The 22,196-nt window shown below is 39.1% G+C and overlaps 2 protein-coding genes across 7 annotated transcripts; both read left to right on the top strand.

The window, feature by feature from the left end:
• Positions 1 to 1,806: 1,806 nt before the first annotated feature.
• LOC103717922 (probable receptor-like protein kinase At1g30570) lies at positions 1,807 to 5,633 on the top strand. Of its 3 annotated transcripts, none has more exons than XM_008806503.3 (3): positions 1,807 to 2,123; positions 2,226 to 2,464; positions 2,554 to 5,633. In XM_008806503.3, exon 3 carries the CDS (start codon positions 2,663 to 2,665, stop codon positions 5,201 to 5,203), a length of 2,541 nt encoding a protein of 846 aa, XP_008804725.2. In that variant the 5' UTR covers positions 1,807 to 2,123; positions 2,226 to 2,464; positions 2,554 to 2,662; the 3' UTR covers positions 5,204 to 5,633. The 3 variants fall into 3 exon arrangements, with proteins under 3 accessions (XP_008804725.2, XP_038970328.1, XP_038970327.1); XM_039114400.1 differs by having other exon boundaries at positions 2,210 to 2,464; XM_039114399.1 differs by having other exon boundaries at positions 2,226 to 5,633.
• Positions 5,634 to 11,970: 6,337 nt separating this feature from the next.
• On the top strand, positions 11,971 to 20,141 carry LOC103717921 (GDP-L-galactose phosphorylase 1-like). Of its 4 annotated transcripts, none has more exons than XM_008806497.4 (8): positions 11,971 to 12,107; positions 12,641 to 13,237; positions 14,601 to 14,731; positions 14,813 to 14,872; positions 14,963 to 15,193; positions 15,292 to 15,474; positions 17,540 to 17,791; positions 19,616 to 20,141. In XM_008806497.4, the coding sequence occupies exons 2-8, from the start codon at positions 13,144 to 13,146 to the stop codon at positions 19,811 to 19,813; spliced, it is 1,149 nt and encodes a 382-aa protein (XP_008804719.1). In that variant the 5' UTR covers positions 11,971 to 12,107; positions 12,641 to 13,143; the 3' UTR covers positions 19,814 to 20,141. The 4 variants fall into 4 exon arrangements, with proteins under 4 accessions (XP_008804719.1, XP_026664578.1, XP_026664579.1 ...); XM_026808777.2 differs by having other exon boundaries at positions 14,583 to 14,731; XM_026808778.2 differs by having other exon boundaries at positions 11,992 to 12,107; positions 12,668 to 13,237; positions 14,583 to 14,731.
• The last annotated feature ends 2,055 nt before the right edge of the window (positions 20,142 to 22,196 follow it).

Below are 22,196 nucleotides of genomic sequence, written 5' to 3'. Positions count from 1 at the left end.
CGCGAGTATCCGAAGATGGGAACCGATGAGGGTAGTTTCGTCACATGAAAATACTATCCCGCGTCCCCCGTTTTCGCAGCCTTGGCGCCACGTTTCCTTGCCCAGATCTTTCCCGTGGAGTGACCAAAATGCTTTCCACTCGGGTTGGCAAATCCTGGGCTGTCGAACAGCTGTCTCTATGTACTTAATATTCGCAAGCCAGTTTGCCATCCAAACCATCATCCAAAGACAAGGCCATACCCAGAAGAGGACAAGGCATAAAAAGCAAACAAGTAGATACGCAATGCGACGAAGCCCAGTATAACCCTAGTATCATTAGCCATTCAACTCGCTAGCCAGTTTGCAGCATTATTAGCTTGTTTCTAAATATAAAAAATATCAATAGAAGCAAAGCATGCTTTATTCGCCACTTAGCAACTATAAATGAATCTTCCTCTATCAATAGTATGGTAGTATCAAAAATCTCGACACCTCCTACAGCTAGAAAATGTCCTATTAGCATTCGTTACTACAAAACCTGCTCCACCAAATGCACCTCTCTTATGTACATTGCTATCAAAATTAGCCTTAATAAATTCGGAAATGGTGGCTCCCAAGGGAACCAATGTATACAAGGGAATGCAGAAACTGCACTAAAGGAGCCACAGATTTTTCCTTCGATCAAAAGTCCCTTCAAAGCCGATATTTGAGTAAATTCCTTAGCTAGAGTAACAGCTTTAAGCAAAATAAGCATTGCACTCGGATTTATACCCTAGAAAATGTGACCATTTCTAGACAACCAGATTTGATAGGCAATGTAACGCATTAAAATTGCTTCAACTTTTTTATTTTTACTAGCAGATGTTACTTTAACATGCTGAAAAAAATGATAGAGAGAAGTAGTCGGAAGAATAGAAAACTCCTAAAATGGGACTAGTTTTCAAACTTGGGCCACCGATTTTCACTGAATTAAAACATGATCTATCAACTCCTCAAAAATCATTTTAAGTTGGCATACGAAGGCCTCTTTAATATAAAATGTCTCGATATGGTAATCGATGCCAAACCACTTTCCACATAAATAGAGCAATCTTAGGATGAACACCGATCTGCCAAACCTAGTAGACCTTACGATTCAGTTGAGAATTGATTAAAAAGAGATTATAATGATCAGATACCTTTATTTTTAGATCAGAAGATGGAGTCCGACCTTATCTATTAAAGATGTCTCCAGCAGGTATTGGATTAGAAGTTTTTATCTACTAACTTCTTCACAAAGACTTGATATATACGAAAAAGCCTTTCTTTTTTATCATGAGCCTAATAATCAATGTTTGCAATCTTAGAATTAAGTACCGTATCGGTACCTTAAAAAATTGGTACGGTATGGTACAATACGGTATACTTTTGTACCAAAATAGTTTTTTTACCTATTTTTTTAATTTTCATCTCAGTATACTTTGGTATGAATCGATACGTATCTCGGTACACCTTGGTCGGTATGAGCAACCAAATAACATTTCTGTCATCCCATCAAAAAAAATGTATGTTTAGCTAAACTGTAGACTAGCACTTTATCAAGACCTATGATTAACTGGTTAAGTGGTAATAATTATAACTTAATTTTAGCCACCACCTCATCAAGTATTCAGAACCAGACGCAGCCTCAAGTGAAGTATATCATATTTAGATTGGATTCTGAGCCATTTGAAATTATGTGGAGGGGTATACCTGAACTTAGTGGGAGCAGGCGTATTTTGTAAGTTAACAGCTACTGCTAATATTTAAGTGGGATCGGGTCCAACTAAAAATTAGCCGTAGACAGCATCATGTGCTTGCACCCTCCAAAAGATGGATTTTTCCGTATCTGCAGTCGCTGATGCCAACCACCTTGTCGTCCTTCGTAAAATATTTGAAAAACCAGGGGGAGAGAGAGAGAGAGAGAGAGAGAGGCTTCAAAGAAGCGTAAAGACAAAGCTATTAATCAAATTGTTCTGGTTCCTTCGCGGGTTATTGCAGCAAGCCAAAAATAACAATCATTTCCCAAAACTATTGCCTTTCCTGTTTAAAACACGGGAGTGGAGAACCTATTGGCAAAAACTGCGAGGGCTACTTTTCTTTGGGCGGATGTTCATCACCACCAGGTAAGCAAAAGAAAAAAAATCGATTCTTTGAAACAAAAATCTTTCCTTTATGCATTTACTCAGTGTTGTTGGTTTCCTTTTTGGAGGTTGTTTTTATTTCAGATCTGCAAGTTCAGCTTCAGATACAGTAAGAATTGTTCTTTAGAGTTTGCAGATTTGCCCAGGTGGATTTTTTTTGGCTGAAAAAGGAATTATATTGATGGTTGTCAGCTGAAACTATTCTATTCCCAGATTTATCTTCCTTGTTGATTTATTTTTCTATTTTTCCATCGGTTATTTGGGTGTTAGAATTTGCTTTGGGTTTATTTTTGAGAGCAGTGCAACTGATAATATTCAAGAAGGTAATGTAAATATTTCCCTTCTGAAAGCCTGGAGATTTGAAAGATTTGTAGAGTTAGAGACTTCTAAATTCTTATAGTTCATGAAACAGTTTTTGAGGAGATTAGCTTCTTCCCTGTTGTGATCCAACCTTCTAAAGGTCTTCCATTTGGTTTGCAAAAGAAGATAAGAAGTTCTTCCGAATTGAGTTGATCTGAAGAATGAAGCTCTCTGGGCTTCTTTTACTGCTTTTAGTTTCGGTTTTTCTGAGACTTGGACAAGCTCAAGTGAAATCTTTTCTGGTTGATTGTGGATCTAATTCCAGCATTAGTGTTGATGGAAGAAATTGGACTGGAGATTCAGTTCCTGCTGATAATTTTACCCTGAGCTCTCCTGGAGTCCTTGCATCGACTGCCGCGATCAGCGGAGATCAGCTGTATGGAAATTTGTATAAAACTGCCCGGATCTTCAACGCATCGTCAAGCTACAACTTCAGCTTGGTGTCTGGGACTTATTGCATTAGGCTTCACTTCTATGCTTTCTCCTTTGAAAACTTTAATGTTAATGAGTCTGCCTTCGATGTCATGGCAAACAGTCTGAAGTTGGTATCCAAGTTCGATGTCCCAGGGGAGATTTACTGGAAGAACATGAGGAGCAACTCCACTGACACCTCTCTGGTGAAAGAATACTTCCTTGGTATCAGTTCAAACAAGCTGCAGATTGAGTTTATTCCTGACTCTGGGTCATTTGCCTTTGTGAATGCTATGGAAGTGATTCCAGTCCTCCATAAGTTGTTTACTGATTCTGCGAACAAAGTGGGTGGTTTAAAGAGTTCTCTGCCTTTGATGGACCATGGGATTGAGACCATGTATAGGTTGAATGTGGGAGGGCCTAAGATAAAATCCATTGAAGATCAAAGTGTTTGGAGAAGATGGGAATCAGATGAGAGGTTCATGTTTTCTTTGAATACTGCAAATACTATTTCTAATACTTCAACTGTAACCTATGCCTCGGCTAATGATACTTCGATTGCACCTCTATTAGTCTATGAAACAGGGAGGACAATGATTGATAATGACGTTCTTGAGAAGAGATTCAACATGTCATGGAAGTTTGATGTGGATCCAAACTTTGATTACTTAGTCCGGTTGCACTTTTGTGAGGTGATATATGATAAACCAAACATGAGAATTTTCAGGATTTATATAAATAATAAGACAGCAGCTGAGAACTACGATGTGTTTGTCAAGGCAGGTGGGAAGAACAAAGCCTATCATGAGGACTATGTTGATGCTGTTTCACAGCAGATCGACACTCTGTGGCTTCAGCTGGGCCCAGACTCATCTACAAGTGCTTCGGGTACTGATGCACTTCTAAATGGTCTGGAGATCTTCAAGCTCAGCCACAATGGGAATCTTGCTCATGCTCCAGGGAGAATTGACACTGGTAGGGGAGGTTTGCCTGCTACAAAGCAAAAGAGTAAGGTTCTATGGGCAGCAATTGTTGCAGGTGTTGGTTCAGTCATTGCTATTATGATACTGTCTGCTATTTTTATGTGCCATTGCATTCGTAAGAAGAAAACACCTCCAGAGGAAAAGAGCAATCCTTCCGGTTGGCTCCCACCCTTCCTTCATGGGACCATGGGAAGCACCTCAAAGGCCCAAGCATTGAAATCATCTCCAAATTCTAAAGGATCAATGGCTGCTAATAGGATGGGCAGAAGGTTCACCATTGCAGAAATTAGAGCAGCAACCAAAAATTTTGATGAGGCCTTAATTATTGGAAGTGGAGGTTTTGGTAAGGTCTACAAGGGTGAGCTCGAAGAGGGGAACCTGGTCGCAGTCAAACGGGCACATCCACAATCTGAGCAGGGCCTAAAGGAATTTGAAACTGAAATAGAAATGCTGTCAAAGCTCCGTCACCGGCACCTTGTCTCCATGATTGGGTATTGTGATGAACAAAATGAGATGATTTTAGTTTATGAATACATGGCAAATGGGACTCTGAGAAGCCATCTCTTTGGGAGTGATCTCCCACCTCTCACGTGGAAGCAGCGGCTCGATGCATGCATTGGTGCTGCACGCGGGCTTCACTACCTTCACACAGGTGCAGAGAGGGGTATAATCCACCGGGATGTTAAGACTACAAATATATTGTTGGACGAAAATTTTGTTGCAAAAATGGCAGATTTCGGGCTGTCGAAAGATGGCCCGGCATTGGACCACACCCATGTCAGTACCGCTGTGAAGGGAAGTTTTGGGTATCTTGATCCTGAGTACTTCCGACGTCAACAACTAACTCAGAAATCAGATGTATATTCTTTTGGTGTGGTTCTCTTTGAAGTTGTGTGCGCTAGGCCAGTTATAAATCCAAGCTTGCCGAGGGATCAGATTAACCTTGCTGAATGGGCAGTCCATTGGCAACGCCAGCAGTCAATTGAGACCATCATAGACCCCCGTCTGGAAGGAAATTATTCACCTGAATCCTTGAAAAAGTTTGGTGATATTGCAGAGAAATGCATTGCTGATGAGGGAAAGAACCGCCCTACAATGGGTGAGGTCTTGTGGCACTTGGAGTATGTCTTGCAGCTGCATGAAGCTTATATGCGAAGTACAGATGCCAATTCCTATTCAGGGAGTCAGATGAGGTTTGCTGATATGTCTCTTAGTCTTCCAGGCATCACAGAGGGAGAAGAGGAAGCTTCTTTAGAAGCAGAAAACATTGTTGAAAATTCTGTAGAGCCGAAAGCTGATGGATGCTGATCTTCTGGTATTTGAGATGCTGGCATCTCAAATCAGTTTAGCACTTGTATTAGGTAAGTGCTACAATTTTCAAATCTCTTGGTATATTTTAAGTCTGCTTTACTACTGTTTTGGTCCCTCATAGCAAAGGTTTCGGAGATGAATGGTGTCTGAATAGCCATATATTTTATAGCAGCTCCTTTTGATGCATAGGACTGGTGTACTGTTACTGAAGTTTGAAACCGTGCAGATCTTGAAATGGTTTTATCACTTTTCCAGATCTATAATTCTATTCGTTTGTTAATTATTTGTAAGAGAATACACGTTTGCCAATGGTACTGTATAAAGGGTACCAAGTGTACTCGTCTATGGTTTGAAGATCTTGATGCACATACTCTGCATATGTGTACTATGCTTGCCTCACTGGTAATAGTTGTTCAGTTTTGTTATTTTCTTCTCTCTTGGATTTCATTATTGGTTTAGATCCACTGATGTTAATCATGCATCAACTTACTACTTGACTGTCATGATAAAGTCCAATTTGAATTGCTAAAGGTTGAGGTTACTCAAAGTTAATCTTTAATTGTTGACTTAGAAGTTTTGCTATATTTTTTAATCTTGCTTTGGTTTCACCTATGGGTTAATACATGAACACAACTTGAGCACCGATCCATCATCAAAGTTTTAAAGATGAAAAGACGTACAATGATTTCTTTTTTCTCTCTCTTTTTCCTTTTTTTTTTTTGTAAACAAACCCCAGGGGCAAACCCCAGGGCAGGAACCATTCCATGACTAGAGAGCCATCTGATCGGCTCTTACTTGTTCCAAAAGTTCCACTGGGAACAATTTCTCCATAAAATAGCATTAGAAGAACTCCAAAAATTTGCTGTCCAGTCAGCAGCTTGATTACATTCCACATAGACATTGTGACCTTGTCATTATGAAAGCTTTGACAAAAATTCTTCTAGAGTTAAGCAAGAATTGGAGAAAGTATAAGAGATTGTAGGAATGCTGACAGCATTCAAGATCTCATATTTAGTGCCTCATGCATAAGATTGAAAACTCGATCATACCACGGTACTTAACCGCCCCATGCCACAATACATACTGCATGCCGTACCACCCCATATTGGCAAAATGTGAATAGATATTGGGGCATGGGGGGTACCAAGGTAAAAATATTAGCACATACGTGACTGATATTCTTCTGTATTATGATACTCCAAACCTTCTCTGCATTCAGATTGACTTGTCTAGTTTTTATATGGATATTTTGCAAAATGTCATTTTATTTCATCTCGATCTACCAATCGTCCCTAGATCATACCACTAAGCCACCATTGTCATGGCATTAATGACACAAGCTTCAACAATGAAATCCAAGAGCTTCTCTTTGTTTTATCCGAGCCAAATGGCTTTAGTCTCTGTGCCCTCAAAGTTGTAACATATAGATTTAAACTAATAGGTGAAGCTTCTTTGCATGGTTCTGTAATTTACTCCCATGACAAGGGATGCACACCTAAATTTGGACTGCGGCAGTTCTTCTGGGTTTTAGAACAGTTTTGATTTTTTTAAAAAAATTTCCCTAATCTCTGTCTCACAGGAAGAGTATTTCATTCCATTGGTACATAAGAACACCTAAAATCTGTGGATGCATTAAAAATTCTTGCAATCCCTTTTCCATGCATGTGCTTCTTGTATCAAACCAGAAACTATCAATTGGAGACAATGTGCATGCAGGTTACCACCAACCATTATCAATTCAATTCTGTAGACATAGTAAGTGATATACAGCTGATATGGAGGCATTGTGAAACTTATAGTGACTCCTGCAAAATTGTTATGAAATTGTGAACTAACTTTCAGTTCAGAATACTTACATGAAAAAGAAAAAGAATACGATAAGGAATGGGGTATGGAGGCATTATGAAACTTATAGCGACTCCTGCAAAATTGTGAAGAAATTGTGAACTTTCTTTCAGTTCGGAAGACTTGCATGAAAGGAATGGGGTATGCATACAAGGCCGTATTCGAATTCCTCTTCGAATTCCTCATGGAGAAGCTTTCTTTGACCCTGACCGTTTTCAATAAGTGGTGAAAGCTTGAAAGATGGTCACATCAGATAAGATGCAATTATGTATCATTGCTGACATTTTTTTGCTACGTCATGGTAGTAGTCTCTTATGTTTTGCATTTGGAGGTCTGGGTTTCTATAACAACCCAGGACCTTACCCAAAATGTCTAGCCAGAATGTATTATTTAGGTTCCTTGATCCTGTATAAGTACCCAAGATCTACCCAACGAATAACCGCACGAGTCCTCACATACTCTCCCGTTTAAGCCATGACGTCCTCGTCAGGCTAGGGGTTCATATCTATTCAAATCAAACCACAAACACCACGATTGGCCCGTGGTCAGCCCCAATGGATCCGTGCTGCAGTGTTGCCTAGTCCATATAAGTTATGGGCTGGGTCCGCTTTGATACCATTTGTAACAACCTAGAACCTCATCCAAAATGGCTAACCATAAGGTATTATTTGGGTTCTTTGATCCTGTATAAGTACCCAAGATCTATCCAGCGAATAACCGATGTGGGACTAAACACACGCCCGCACGGGTCCTCACAGTTTCATTTAGGTTGGATGCCTATCTTGTTCGGTGGTGTACATCGGCATTTAGGTTTTTTTTTTTTTTTTGCTAGGACGGGCATGTTATACTACACTATATGAGTACGGACGCATCCAATAAAGTCTGAAAACAAAATATCATAGAGTATCCTAGGCAGCTCCTCCTCTCGGGTTTACAGAGTACCGTCTGAATGACTGGCCACGTGAGTAACCATCCAATCTGCGGCTCCGTTGGCCTATCTGAATGCATGTTTGTCCTCTCTGTGCTTCGGCCATTTATTGTTTCACATCTTAATGAAGTGGTGGTGATATAGTCACTGATATTCTCAGAAAAGCAACTATTATAAGCTGTTATCATGGGGTATTAGAGAGAGAGAGAGAGAGGCGAATGTTGCTTGACAACTATTATGGCTCTCTCCATCTGATATTCCTATTGTTTACTTCAAAAGCTTTTAAGTTTGTTGTTGGATGTCAGGGAGAGGTGGTTTAACATTCAATTGGGTTGGTCATCCTGCAGCGTGGAAAACGCTTGGGGGCGTGAAGAAAGTTGCCAAGGCCCACTGATGCTGGGCTGGCAACTTCACGGCCCATCAATCCCCATGATTGCTACTAATTCTGACTACGATACTAATCCTCTTGTGCCACGTGGCAGATGAAAATTTTATGTGCATGTAAATGGCTCCTTGTAGCATTACTCCTACAGCATTGGCCACCGGCAAATTTGAACAAGCAATGTCACAAAGTGACTATCGAACAACCAATATTTACTTTCTAATGAGAGGGTAGTTGTCCCTTCATTCGCATTTGGATGCACCTTCATTGTTGCCCTTATGCTGCACGACCAGCCGATTTGGTTAGATGAAGCTCTTGAACTTAGAAGAACACATGTTGCTTTATTTTATTATGGAATTGGAGTTGTGAGGACAATATGTTTAGTCTCATCAAAAACCCAAAATTCATCACTTGTATTAGATGGTGGTTTGCTAGAAATAACTAGATACCTGATACGCTTTGGAACCAACCATAGACGGCATGGCAGACCAACCAAAAAGAGCTCACCACGTAGCCATAAGCCTACTAATAAAAGCACGTCACATGTGACATGGCCGACCCTAGAGGCATGTGGAGAGTTCTTCAAATTTCAAACTCTTCTTCCAACTAGTGATGACAGCTCGGCCATGATCGCGAATAGTTTCTTTATTGCACGACGTACGAGCGATCCACATAAGCGAGTTGTGCGAGCATGATCTTTAGGAAAGATGCGCCATCTGTTATCAGAAACAACCAGCGCACATGCTTGATTTACTCGGCGACATGCACCATCCCTCGCCTATATATTCCACACTAAGGGGACCGTCCGGGTAAGTTTTTTTTAAGTTCTCTAAGTTCTGGTGCTCTTTTGACCCCATTAGTTGCCATCCTGCTAGTCTCATGATATCTTTATAGTTCTCGAAGAGTTGAATTTGACTTAGACATTGGAGGGTCTCATGCCGGATACTCCTCCAGCAAATGGACTTTCTTTGTCTGCATTGTTTCAGATTAGATCCAACATTGGAGCCACCATCTGAGCACAACCTTCTCCATCCCATACACCTCAAAGGCATGCAGCGACCCTCAAGCTGACTCCATCGATTGAGACAGCAGGTAGGCCGATCTCTCCAAAGACCTCGTTAGCTCGGTGCCTAGGTTAGGCGAGATCTCAACGTCAATAGATTGGCACTAGAGGAAGAGTCATGATTCCACATTCGAAGGTTCGATTGATTAGTAGATGACTTGCAGCAATGAAGTCTGACAGCTCTCTACATAACTCTTAGAGGGCTCTGCCTCCATAGAAATCATAGGCAGCATTGATGGTCACCGTCGAACAGTTTCAATTATTCATTCGGCATGTTTAGATACTGACCATAGCCATTCAAAACCTGTAACAGATGGCTGCCAACCAGTAGCAGTAGTAGCAGGCTCGCACACCAAGCAACCATGAGAACCCAACATAGTCAAGCCACCACTACCATCCTTTGAGCCTAGGGCGGTCTTAGCCTTGCCATTGCTCCCATCCCCGGAGTCTAGGACTAGCCCAATGCAGCCATCACTCTCGTTCGTAAAGTCTAGAACAAGACAAGAGGCATCAATCACCGAGCTCACAATTTCGAGAAGGATCAATGCCGAGCCATTCATCCCCTTATCGATTATAGAGGGTCTTCAGGAGAGAAGCCGACCTCGATTGCAAGATCGAGGAGATGGATAGCCACCTCAAAGCTCTAAGGAGCTGCAACGCCACTCTTGAGAAAGACATCGACTTCACCATTGAGACCCCGTTCTCGACAAGAATTATGGAGGAATCTCTCCTGCCTCGGTTAAAAATACCGTAGCTATAAACATATGATGGGACTTCGGACCCCCTAGGCCACTTGGAGAGCTTAAGGCCCTTATGATGCTCCAAGGGGCCACCTACTTGGTGCTATGTTGATCTTTCACAGCCATCCTTTGGAAAGCAGCTTGGTTATGGTACACTAGGCTCCAGCCAATCTCCCTCCACTTTTGAAGTACATCTAAACGATATTAATAATTTTTTTTTTTGCTTTTATGCAATCAAAGTAGATTTAATTTTAAGCAATCAATAGTAATCAAAATCACGTTCTTGGATTGTTGGTGGAATATGGCCTAGAAATTATTACCTTTTGTATTAAAATAATAAAATGAACTAGAACTTTATATTTACAAAATCTTAAAAAATAATTGATTGAAAAATTTTGCTTGGATCGAGACATGTGATGTATACTATCTTGAAAACATGAGTTGCTCCCTACATACGGGTCTGCGACGATCTCGTCTCTAAGGTATAACAATCGGGCTCAACCCGAACTTTCTCTAATGAGCATGATCGCTGGGAGGCTTGGCTAGATGACTTCCTTCAATTGCTCATAAAAGGAAGACGAAAGTGGAAAAAAATTAGAAAAAGAAAGGAGTTGTCTTGGTCTCGGAAGTAGTGCACTATGAGAGATAGAGTACCAGAAGGAGTGGAGTGGATATTATATCCTAGAAGTTTATTTATCAATTTATCAGTTCCGAGGTTATACGATGCTTTAGAAATACTATAACCAAAAAGGTATGCACCGGCATCACAGCCAAACCGAACGAAGCCTATGCGCATGTGGTCACTAGCTCATTTCCCTCAAAACTCGATTTGGGCTTCTTGGGAAAGAATTTCCATTTAAGCTAGAGGTCTTGTTTTCACATATCCGATGTGAGGCTAAAAAAGGATGGAGTTTTAAAGCTTTTGAAACAACTAACAATTAGGAGAGATAATAATGTTTTTTTATTTTTAAATTTTAAATCTTTAAAAATTAAAACTCCAACATATGAGATGTTCTCCCCCTTTTAATGTCTCTATATATGCCAACAACAGGGTAATCTGGCCAAGTTTGATTAAGCTTGGGTCTAATCAAGCTTGGTTTGAAATTGATTACAAACTTGAGATCAAACTTGATTTGATTATCATTATTTCAAGTTCAATTTCAATTAAATTTTGAATTGAGTAGAACATAAGCCTTAATCCTAAATCAAGTTGAAAACAATTCGAGCTTGAATCAAGCTCAATTCAATCTTGCTTACAAACTTGGTTCAAATCTTGATTCAAGCCTATCTTAACATTTAATTAATTCAAAGGATAAAAAGTTCGTAAACTAAAGTATTAAACCAGCATCCTATTATCTATATAATGTAATATATTATTATAATATTGATGTATTTGAGCCTTATCAAATCAAGTTGATTCTCGTTCATCATAAAATTAATTTCAAGCATGTTTTGCTGATCCAAGCGTGGTTTATTTAACATCTCTATGGTTGATTCTAGGTTTTTTCGAAACGAGTAGAGCTCGAGCCACTAAGTCCATTTAGATATCTTGATGCTAAATTACCATGGCATAATAATTGAAGCAAAAGGATTGGGGCAATTTATGTCATTGGTGTGATGTATGTTAAAAGTTGTGATCTGGAGTGCAAGTTGTGACACGTAGGCTTTTGTTTTTATTTCTTTTTTCCCAAAAACATGCAAGCGCATGGTGTCATGGTGTGGTTGGTTCCTGGGCTCTGGGAGAATTTGCCCTCCTTTTAGCATATACTCAAATGATGCTTTCCAAAGCAACGGTTGTGATTCCCAAAACACTATAAATAGAACCGATAGCTTTTAGAGCTCTCCGGCACGTCAACAGAACCACACGATTTACCTCTCGGTTTTCGCTTCCCCAAAGACGGCTCTTTTCTCCCGTCCGCTTCCTCGTCTTTCAAGAACCCTAGGTATCTTCGATCGCCCCACCGCTCCGCGCTCTTTGATCTCTCTCCCTCTCTCTCCGCCTCTCTCTCGCATGTCTTCTATGCCCCTCTCTGGGAATTTTTCGTGGCCCAATTGCGTTTGTTCGAGAATTGGGGTTTAGGATTTGATCCTTGAGGAGAAATTCTTGCTTTGTTGTGCTCAAATTTCGGTAATCTAGGGTTATGAAGCTTGATTTTTTGGTTTCATTGTTTTGAAATACTTCAAATTTTATTCGATTTGTGTTAAATATTTGACTTTTCTTCGTTTTGGTTCGATCTATTGTTACACGTGAAAGTGCTTCGAAAGGTGTCAGCAGGTGCGCGGAGCCGGAGCCCGGCATGTTCGCCCGCTGGGCCGAGGTAAGTTTTTGGTTGAAAGACATTATTGTCCCCTTCTTTTTCTAGAATTTGGATTGATCCATCTGTCTGTGGATATCTGAATCGATGATAAAATCTTTTTATTTGTGGGATTTTTATATGTTTATGAGAAAATTTTGTTTGTAATTTGATCAAAATAGGTTTAAATTCTTCGCCGAGATATCCAGGTCGGAAGAAGGATATATTTGGAAGCTTTTGAGTTCTGAACTGTGACATGGATCGGTTCAGTCTCCGAGAGAAAAGCAGAAGCTATTGAGTAGTTGTGGCAGAGCTTGGCAGTCTGAATCAAGAAGAACAGTTGGTGTTCTTTGAATTGCTTCATTGTTGATTTCTGCTGGGAGATTCTTTTGAATTTGTTGGTGCTGTTTGGGAATTGCTAGTCCGATTAGGGCTGGCTTCAGTAAATCAACCACGGCTCTAAGCAAAGAATACCGTCTTATTATTAGAAGGGGAAGAGAATGCTTGCAAGGTTTCTCTAAGTTTTTGCTTGCTTCCCCTTCTTTTCACGGTGGACGGGGTGCCCTACCATCTGCTGGTGGGCATCCTTCAGATCTGACATTCCTTGCAGGCGGTGGTTCTGAAGCTTGATCAACTTTTTTTTGGTAGCTTTTCTTAGTTATTAGTGCATTAAGCATCGTAAAATATGGCATCAGTCACTCAGGTTGATGGGGAATACCCATTTCTGAAGCAGAACCCTGGCTTGGAGCAGTCCAAATGTCACAAAGTGGCTTTCACAGGTATTGCTTTTTTTCTTTTTTCTTTTTATCTCTCCCTGTTGATTTGTGTCTTGTTCACATGTCCACCCCCCACCCCCCCCCTGCCGGAGTTATTATTAATGCACCCACTTAATTGCAATTCTTCATATTGAAATATATGGTTGCTCTGGCTGTCACTGTCATATTAAGTCAGCCTTGGAATTCTTTTAACATAATTCAATGTATATTTGTTAGCAAGATGTAGCTATGTCATAGAAGCTAAAAAGCTAATCCATTCAAAAATTCTTTTAAAAATTTTCCTTTTGAATTTCCTTTCAACTATCAAACATTGGAAAAGAAGATTCCAACATAACTAATTCTTTCACTTTCTTGGCAATAGTCTAACTGTTTTCATCCATTTATCCACTATTTTAGGCTTCCATGTTCGGAGTGGTTTGGAGAAATTGCAGTTGATGTTATGTTTGAGGTGTAGCAGGGTCAGAAGTCTCTCCAATCTCATCTAATTCTTTCGTCCTCTGCCTCTCCTCCTCTAATGATTCAATGGCTTCGCACTAAATTTCTCACTTATGTACAAGATATCATATAGAGAAGGTAGCTTAGCAACCAAGCATTCCCTTGTTTTCCCATTTGCCTAGATTTGAATTCATGTTACTGTCCACAATGTTTTATTCATCCTAACTCTGGTATTCTCTCTTCAGATTTCTTTTGCTATTTCTTCCATAATGAACTTGGCTAATGCAAAGTTTGTAACCATCCTACTCTAATTACATTTTTATGATGTCATTATGGGCTTCCCCTAGTTAGCAAATGTTACCATTTACTTTCCTTTTCTTTTCCTTCTCTTTTTTTTGGTGGGTCTATCTAGCAGAAGCACAACCCCAACTGTCAGCCTGAACAACTGGGTCTAGTTTAGCAGGAAAAACAGAAGTCCACATTAGCCATTGCCAGGCTGTTGCAGGGGCCATTCCAGAAGCAGACCTGCCATAATTGATTTCTCTTCCTGAAAATGTGATTGTCTCTCTAATCAATCAAATTGTGAAGCATTCTTCAAATATCAGCATATATGGATGAGCAGAGGTAGGGGAATTGGTCCAATTTGTATGTACAAGTTTACACCCAGAACCTTTTCCTGGTCAAAATTCATAATTGGGTTCCTGGACAGAGGTTAACAATTTGCCATTATGCTTAAAATGTCTAAATAGTACATCCTTTAAAAATTATGGAGGAATGGTCCTAGTTCTTGACTGTTTAGTTAAGTTTTGTTTCTTATTAAAGTAAAATTTTGATCTGGCATGCTAAACACCTAAAACTTATTCTAAATGTGTGTCTGATTTTGAGCTGTTTTAGGAACTTTAACTATTTACAGTTTTTTCTCAATTTTTAGGAAATTTTTTGGGTGTTAGAACACATGTTTACTGGCTTGGTAGTCCTACTGAAGGCAATGATGCCTATGTGAGTTTTCCATTCACAGCCGAAGAGACGCAAAGTTTATTGGATGCCCTTCTTCTTTCTCAGGTACATCATCTATATGAATGTTCTTTATATTTTGATTTTATTCCGGACTATCTTTTAAATCTATAAATTGTTGCCTCGCAGTGGGAAGATCATGCATCGAAGGGTCTGCTCAAGTATGATGTTACCACCTGTGAAATAAAGGTCTTTTTTGGGTTCTAATTGATGCAATTCATGCTTTTATTTATTGATCTTCGAGAATTACTATAAGCCTTATATGTGATGCTTCTGCAGGTTGTCAGTGGTGAAAAGAATTTTGTCACTCAGTTGAATGAGAATTGGAATCCAAATTTCCTGCAAAATTTTGAGAACAATGTCCTCCAAACTTTGGAGCCTATCAAGTCAAGCTGTATAAAAATTTGCAAGGAGGATATACTTTTTTGTGTTGCACATGGAGAAAAGGAGAGCTCTGAGATTATTCCTTCGACTATCGTACCAAAAGATGGAATATTGATTGTTATTAATGTAAGTAATTAGGCTGTGTTTGTATGATGTACTTTTAAACTAGATTCTCAAGATTCTTTGTTTTTAGTTTATCATTGATTCTGATCTCCTTTTGTAAGGCAAATCCTGTTGAGTATGGTCATGTCTTCTTAATGCCATACAAGATCCATCAATTGCCTCAATCTCTGGACAAGAAGATGTTTGGATTGATCACACAGATTGCTGTTGAAGTAAATAATTGTGCTTTTCGTATTTTCTTCAACCACAGTGATTCTACTTGTTCAGATCAGATATATTTTCAGGTAATAATCTTGCCAACTTCTATTGTGCATTGATGAGCTTTAGCTTGTATATTATCAAGATTTCCTTCTGTACGTACAGATCGGCATAAGATTACAGGGCAAGGGCCATTAGTTTTAACTGTCAAAAATCTGGTTTAGGTCTTTAAGGTTGAGCTCAAATTGGCTTGGTTTATATTGTATGTTTTACAGGATTTTACTCGTAAATTTATTGTTTAGGCCAATTTTAGGCTGGGATTGGTTGAGCTTATTTTAGATATATGGTTAGGCTTGGAATGTGGTTGGATGTCATATTATAAAATTCAGATTGCACATGGTGCACTAGTTCTTCATTCAAAACTCACGCAGATGTCATATTATAAAATTCAGATTGCACCTGGGTGCACTAGTTCTTCATCAAAACTCACTCAACCTGTAATCAGCTTGACACTTTTGATCCAAGCCTGAGAGAAGTGGTGAGTGGTATGCAAACATGTTGAGGTTGGTTAGGTATGGGTTTACCCAACCTGAGTGTCACCCCTACTAATTGGTCATTGGCAATGACTTAAGATGGTATGTTAATTTATTTACAAGCATTGAAATAACGTAAACAGGTCTTGGTCATGCCCGCCTATACGTTAACCTAACCTGGCCAAGCTTTGGAGCACATATCTTAGCCTCTATTGTTAGTCTATGAGTTTTGAGTTAAACGTTAGATACTAAAAGGAGCTATGAATTGTCATGTACAAAGAGGTCTCTCATGCATGAGATATTCAGATGTAAGGTGTGTGTGATAATACTACAAAAACAGAGTGATGTGAAGCTAATTAGCTTTTTTTTTTTTCCTTTTGAGAACTCGGACGGGAGAGATCCTGCCCAAAATCTGGGTTAGGGCTGGACTGCTGTTGGGTGCTTATTTAGTTTTTTTTCAGTTTATTTGAATGCAAATGCAACTATTGCCATTTCTTTCACAAGAAAAAAGTTCTTGAATGTTAATTTGATTAAGAAAAGCTATTAATAGTTCTATCTTTCTAACTTTTTACTGAATTCTTTAAATAATTCAAGGGAATTCCTGAAGAGTTCTAGTTAATTCTCACATCACTTTTGTCATGAATACATCTTACAAATTTCATCCATCTATTTTCACTTATAATGATAACATGTTTCTATTGTTCACATTATATCTTGAATAACATAATCCTCACTATTTTCATGACTTTTTTTGACATCATATTTTGCTGATTAAATTGAAGCTTAGCCAATGCACGAGTATGTCATGCTGCTGCTAAGTGGTGCAGGCTTTCTGTACATATACCAAAGAGGCCATGAGGTTTTTGAAATCTGATGTGGAGGATATGCAATATGCAATGATGAATGGAAAACCAGATTTATGAAATATGCACCAATTTTTGGTTATATGCAATAAATCACAGGAAAAATATTCGTTATTTATATTACCATTGAGTCCCTTATACGTGCCTTGATGGTAAGGATCTTTCTTTGAGACACCTGTTGTTACCATCCTATTCAGTCTTTTGACAAAGTTTTTTTCAGTACGTTCCTGAATGTAATATAGACTAGCAATTTCTAATTTTATTATATCAAGCGGTATGTTACCCTGTTACTTTTTCACAGTATGAATGTATCATTATGTTATGTATGGATGCTATGTCTCTTCAGCACAGGTGGAAGGATGTTGCCACTTTTAGATGTTCTTGCAAGGGTTCTCACATAGGTGGTTTTACTGCATTATATTGTCTCTCTTCTTTTTTTCCTTTTAAGTAATCACCTATATTTGAATAACATGTTGTGCTTTGTAGTATATAGTAATTTCTGAGCTCTAACACTGATCGGTGCTTTATACATACTGTGTTCACCCTTTGCCCTATCATTTTTAAAAACTTTGCCGCCTCTGTTGAGTTTTTAATACCAAACATAGAGAAATATTCAAAATGCTATGCATATTGTTTGCAAAATAAAGGTTGGCCAACACCACTGACAAGCAGGATGGTCTGAATTTTTCAGACAAAGATTGTAGTAAAAATATAATAACTGGTCAACTAACATTTTCCTTCCATTTTTTGTGCAGGCTAGTTACTTTGCGAACCCTTTACCTGTGGAGGTTCTTCCGACCGTCCCTGTATATGGTGATCTGCTCACAACAGGGATATGTATCTGTGAAGTTGCACATTATCCTCTAAAGGCCTTAGTTTTCATAAGCAAGAACTTGAAAGCACTAGCTGATGTAGTAGCAGAAATATGTTCCACCTTGCATAACCATGATGCTGCATTTAATCTGCTGATCTCTGATTGTGGCGCAAAAATATTCTTGTTTCCTCAGGTAAACATGGTTTCCGAGTCCATCCACTTTTTTGGAATTTTGTGCTACTCTTACATTATCTTCCGTGAGCTAGACATGCTTTAATTTGATTGAGTGAAAACAAGGTAAAACGAAATGATTGCCGCCTACAACCAAGTTCAAAAAGTGGTTATTATTATTATTTTTAGTCTGTTGGAGAAAAGATAATAACACTGAAATGAAATATAGGTACTCTCTTGTTCTTTAGATAAACTATATCTCAACATTGTCACCATGGAATGCTTCAAGGAATATGTTGCACATGGAATCATTAACAACTTGTACTATCAAGAAGAGATCTAGTTAAATAGCTTCAATACTTCAAGTTCTTACTGGTTCTTTGAGGCCTTTTTGGAACCAATGACTGTTTTGTTGGTGATAACCATCTCCTATGTTACATGGACACTCCTGTTTGGGTCCAAGAATATGTGTCAGATACGTATCTGAATTGGATACGCATCAAATGCTTGGATGCTTATACTTAGATGCTTAGCTTCTTTTTCCAGCTTTTACAAATAGATATATAATTTTGACTCTTTCAATAATCAATTCAACCCACCATGTTATTGTTGAAACTTGAAAGTGACCTTTTTTGCCTTTTATCGAGATTGGTCAAAGATGTAGATATTGAAATAAATTTGCAAAATATCCTTTTTCTTGTATCTCTCAAAATTAGCGAGTTTTTATGGTTAGGCCTGTTAACGAGCCGAGCTGCTTGGGCTCGGCTCGGGCTTGGCCCGTTAAAAGCTCGGCTCGAGCTCGGCTCGTTAGTCAAACGAGCTCGAGCCCGAGCCTAAAATGAGGCTCGTTTAAATTCGAGCTCGAGCCCGAGTAGCTCACGAGCCCAAACGAGCTCGAGCCACAACAGTGAGACCAAGAAAATGGGCCTCATTTTAATGATGTAAGAGCCTCATTTGTGGTATTTAATGTAGATTTTTGTTATGGGGCTCGAGCTCGAGCTCGAAACGAGCTTTACGAGCCCAAGCCCGAGCTTTTCTTTTACCAAACAAGCCCGAGCTCAAGCTCAATACAGAGCTCGGTACCGAGCCCGAGCCCGAGTTCTGTGAAACGAGCCGAGCCCGAGCCTTCTCAAGCTCGGGCTCGGCTCGGCTCGTTGACAGGCCTATTTATGGTGAAGGACCTTAACAATATATATTCTAATATTTTCTTTTATACAATATTGACAAATAAATATATGGTTTAATTGAAATTATTGTTCTATGCATGGCCTGCCGTACCGGTCCGGCCTGGGACCGGTACCGGATCAGCGTGGAATCTGGTACCGGTAGTTTATTGTTGGAGAACCGGTACGGAACCGGTTCGGATCGGTATGAAACCGGTTCGGACCGGTACGGGACCGGTCCGGGCCGCTACCGGTACGCCGACCGGTACCGGTACGCCGACCGGTACCGGTACGGCGGACCTTGGTTCTATGTATCTCTGTATCTCTTTTTTTCCCCTCTTGTTGAGTTAGATACTTGAACACGTGCTGGAATCCAGTTCTCATATCCATGTCTATGCAAAATTGGCCACCTTTTTGTCAGGGCCCCCTCCTAAATAGAGATTGTTCAGCCCTGATCCTATATTCCAAAGTAGCTGGCTGTTTCATTCAAAGAAGTTAGATTACAGGAGTTTGTGAAATTTAAAAGTCTAATTCTTGTTAGTTGGCTTCCTTGATGTCATCAGAACCCTCCATCTGCTGTCACTTGTGAAATTAGGCCTTGTTTTATGTGATCCTGGTAAGATAATAACCAATATCTGTTTCTTAATGTTGAATAGTAAATAACTGTTTGTGTGTGTAAACAGGTCCATAAAGTGCTGATGGGGTGCCATCTTTCTGCTTGGGAATGTGGGGGCTACTTTGTTTACCACACAAAATCTGATTTCGATAGTGTCTCTGAGGTGGAAATATTGAAGCGTATGGCTTCCATTTCACTTGATGACGACAGCTTCCAAGCCCTGAAGCAGCTTTGCTGCAATATTGCAAATAAACTCACTCTTTGAGATGAATGGATTTACAGTTTGTTGCAGTCAGTACTTATGTAAGATGGTTTGATGTGTTGTTTGTTTAGAGTCACTACTTGCACACAGTTCTCCATTATGACCAGGAATTCCGCAACCTGTTGTCTTGGTGCAATTACAAACAATATCCATGTACTATTGCCCTTTGAACTCCATTCTATCAAGGAATGCCTGAAAACTTATGTTTACATTCCATGTGAGGTGGTACGGCATCCCTCTTTTACTGCAGGGGGCTTGAGATGCATGCTGGGGTCTGCACTGGATTCTCAATTGGTATACTTGGTTAATTTAATTCAATAATATTGAGCCATGGACTTGGTTTAGAAACTGGTTGAGATTCTTTGAACCCCAGGTTGTGTGCTTTTGGATGCACAAGTGAACAATAAACTATTTGCTCCTATGAGAAAGACTGAAGAAATCAGATGATATGTTTCCTGTTCTATCTTCCTGTATCTTTATTCACTCTGCACTTGTTATAATTAATTCCACCTCTAAGTTTCCTGTCTCCATAAAAAAGCTGGGCTTGTAGCCCCTACATTTCCTCGAAAAAGAAAGACTGAATAAACTGAAGAAATAAGATGAGCTCAACCAGGTGGGAGGATACTATTGTGTAGAAACTGCTAATTTAATATTTCACTTTGTGTTACTTCTCTTATCCAAGAAGTACTTGATGGATGGCTGTGATTTCATCAACCATTAACCAAAAAATGTTTTCGTTGCCATGGTGTTTTCATTAGCAGATGATTGCAAAATGCTGTAATTTATATGTGCATATAATTTTGATATGTGACAATTGTTCTCTTTCTGCTCCTCTTTTATAGTGACTGTAATATGAAAGTCGATAGCTAAAATGAGACTGTGGTTGCCTTAATTACTTAATTCTGACCCCTAGTAAATCTTAAGCACCTCACTTTCAGGAAATGATATGGAGCACATAGGCTTCAACAAAACAGGGAGTTGGCCTGCTTCCATTTTTTGGATTTCAACATTCATGGAATGAACATGTTGTTTAAACATGATAAAAGAAAAGGCTGCGTTGATATTTGCTTTCATAATAGTATCTTCCATTCCACTCATGGTAGAACTACCATTATATTGTTATCCCGTAATTTACTAACAATAAATAAATAAAAAAAGAAACTTGTAATATCTTGATTGTTTTCTGTTGCTTTCATGCATCTGGCTGCTTGCTGATGTTTCTCTTCAGTAGTAGTTCTCATTACATGTGCTGATTAATAACAAATTCTTGATTTAAATGTTTACAAATGCATGCAAGCTGAGTCATCAACAATGTAAGTCTCATTATCCACTAACAGGCCTTATAGCTGGAGTGCATTGGACAAAAAGTGGGAACCCACTTATTGGGTTGTTGTCAAGTTGAAAGCTGGTTATAGAATGCCCTCATACTCTGATGGATCATACTGTAATCAGTATAATCTACTGTATAGATGAGATAAAGCCCATTAGTCAAGGTTGGCAAAGGTATATTTGCACATTTTTCTTTTCTGGAGCATAGGAAAAAATTGTGCCAAGTGTTCCGTCAGAATACCTGCTAAAACGTGTCATATTCTTGCCTACATGATCGCTAATTGATCTGGATAATGTGGCTCCAGGATATGAAATTTGATCATCTAAAGGAACTGAGAACTGAAGGAACACTTAAGATTAGCTGGCTGTGCTTGTTTTAAACATCTCCATTGCTTAGAGCATGTTTGTGAATTTGTGTATCTACATTCTTTCCATTTAATTCACAAGTGTTTAGTTTAATTTGCTTTCTTTCCATAGGCTAAAGGGAATTAGAGGCAGGAAGAAAGACATGTAGTTCAAGCAGGAGACCGAATATTATTGAAATTTAGTGTATCTTTGGTAACAATAAGTGAGTGCTTCTCTCTTTAGATGTGAGTATTCTCCCCAGAATTTTGCCTAGATTATTTCCTTATGTGTCATTGAGTTAAAATGCCTATTCTTTATGGTCCATTCTGATAAAATGTAAGAACACAAACCATCATCGTGCCTATTACTTTCGTATTCTAGGACTTTGGTTTCCATTTTGTTTTACAAAGTCAAATATTTTTTTCTTTTTGTTTTTCACATTTCTTGATCAGGTAAAAGTTCATGAACCCTCTTTCTTATATAGAAGACTCCACATTAATCTCACCATGCCAAAAGTTTTAATGAAGGTTGAGCTATACAGGAAAAGGCTTTCACTCATCTTGCTGGAAATGAGACATCATTTTCCTTATGTAAAAGTCGCTTCAATTGAGGGCTCTTGATCAATTAACCAGTATCTTTCAAGCAATCTTTTGGGTGCGCCTTATCTTTCTGATCTTTATTGATCTTCTGTCTTAACTTGGTTCTCTATTAA

Source organism: Phoenix dactylifera, chromosome 16, assembly GCF_009389715.1.
Source record: "Phoenix dactylifera cultivar Barhee BC4 chromosome 16, palm_55x_up_171113_PBpolish2nd_filt_p, whole genome shotgun sequence".
NCBI classification, from domain to species: domain Eukaryota; kingdom Viridiplantae; phylum Streptophyta; class Magnoliopsida; order Arecales; family Arecaceae; genus Phoenix; species Phoenix dactylifera.
The sequence above is the reverse complement of the archived record's forward strand: the minus strand, read 5'-3'. Positions and strand labels throughout refer to the sequence as shown.

What these genes read in the sequence shown, in the direction of transcription:
- LOC103717922 (XM_008806503.3), top strand. Translation starts at nt 2,663, where the DNA reads ATGAAGCTCTCTGGGCTTCTTTTACTGCTTTTAGTTTCGGTTTTTCTG.
- LOC103717921 (XM_026808777.2), top strand. Translation starts at nt 13,144, where the DNA reads ATGGCATCAGTCACTCAGGTTGATGGGGAATACCCATTTCTGAAGCAG. An exon ending in TCACAAAGTGGCTTTCACAG is followed by an intron (nt 13,238 to 14,582) that starts GTATTGCTTTTT and finishes AACTATTTACAG; the next exon opens with TTTTTTCTCAATTTTTAGGA. An exon ending in ATGCCCTTCTTCTTTCTCAG is followed by an intron (nt 14,732 to 14,812) that starts GTACATCATCTA and finishes GTTGCCTCGCAG; the next exon opens with TGGGAAGATCATGCATCGAA.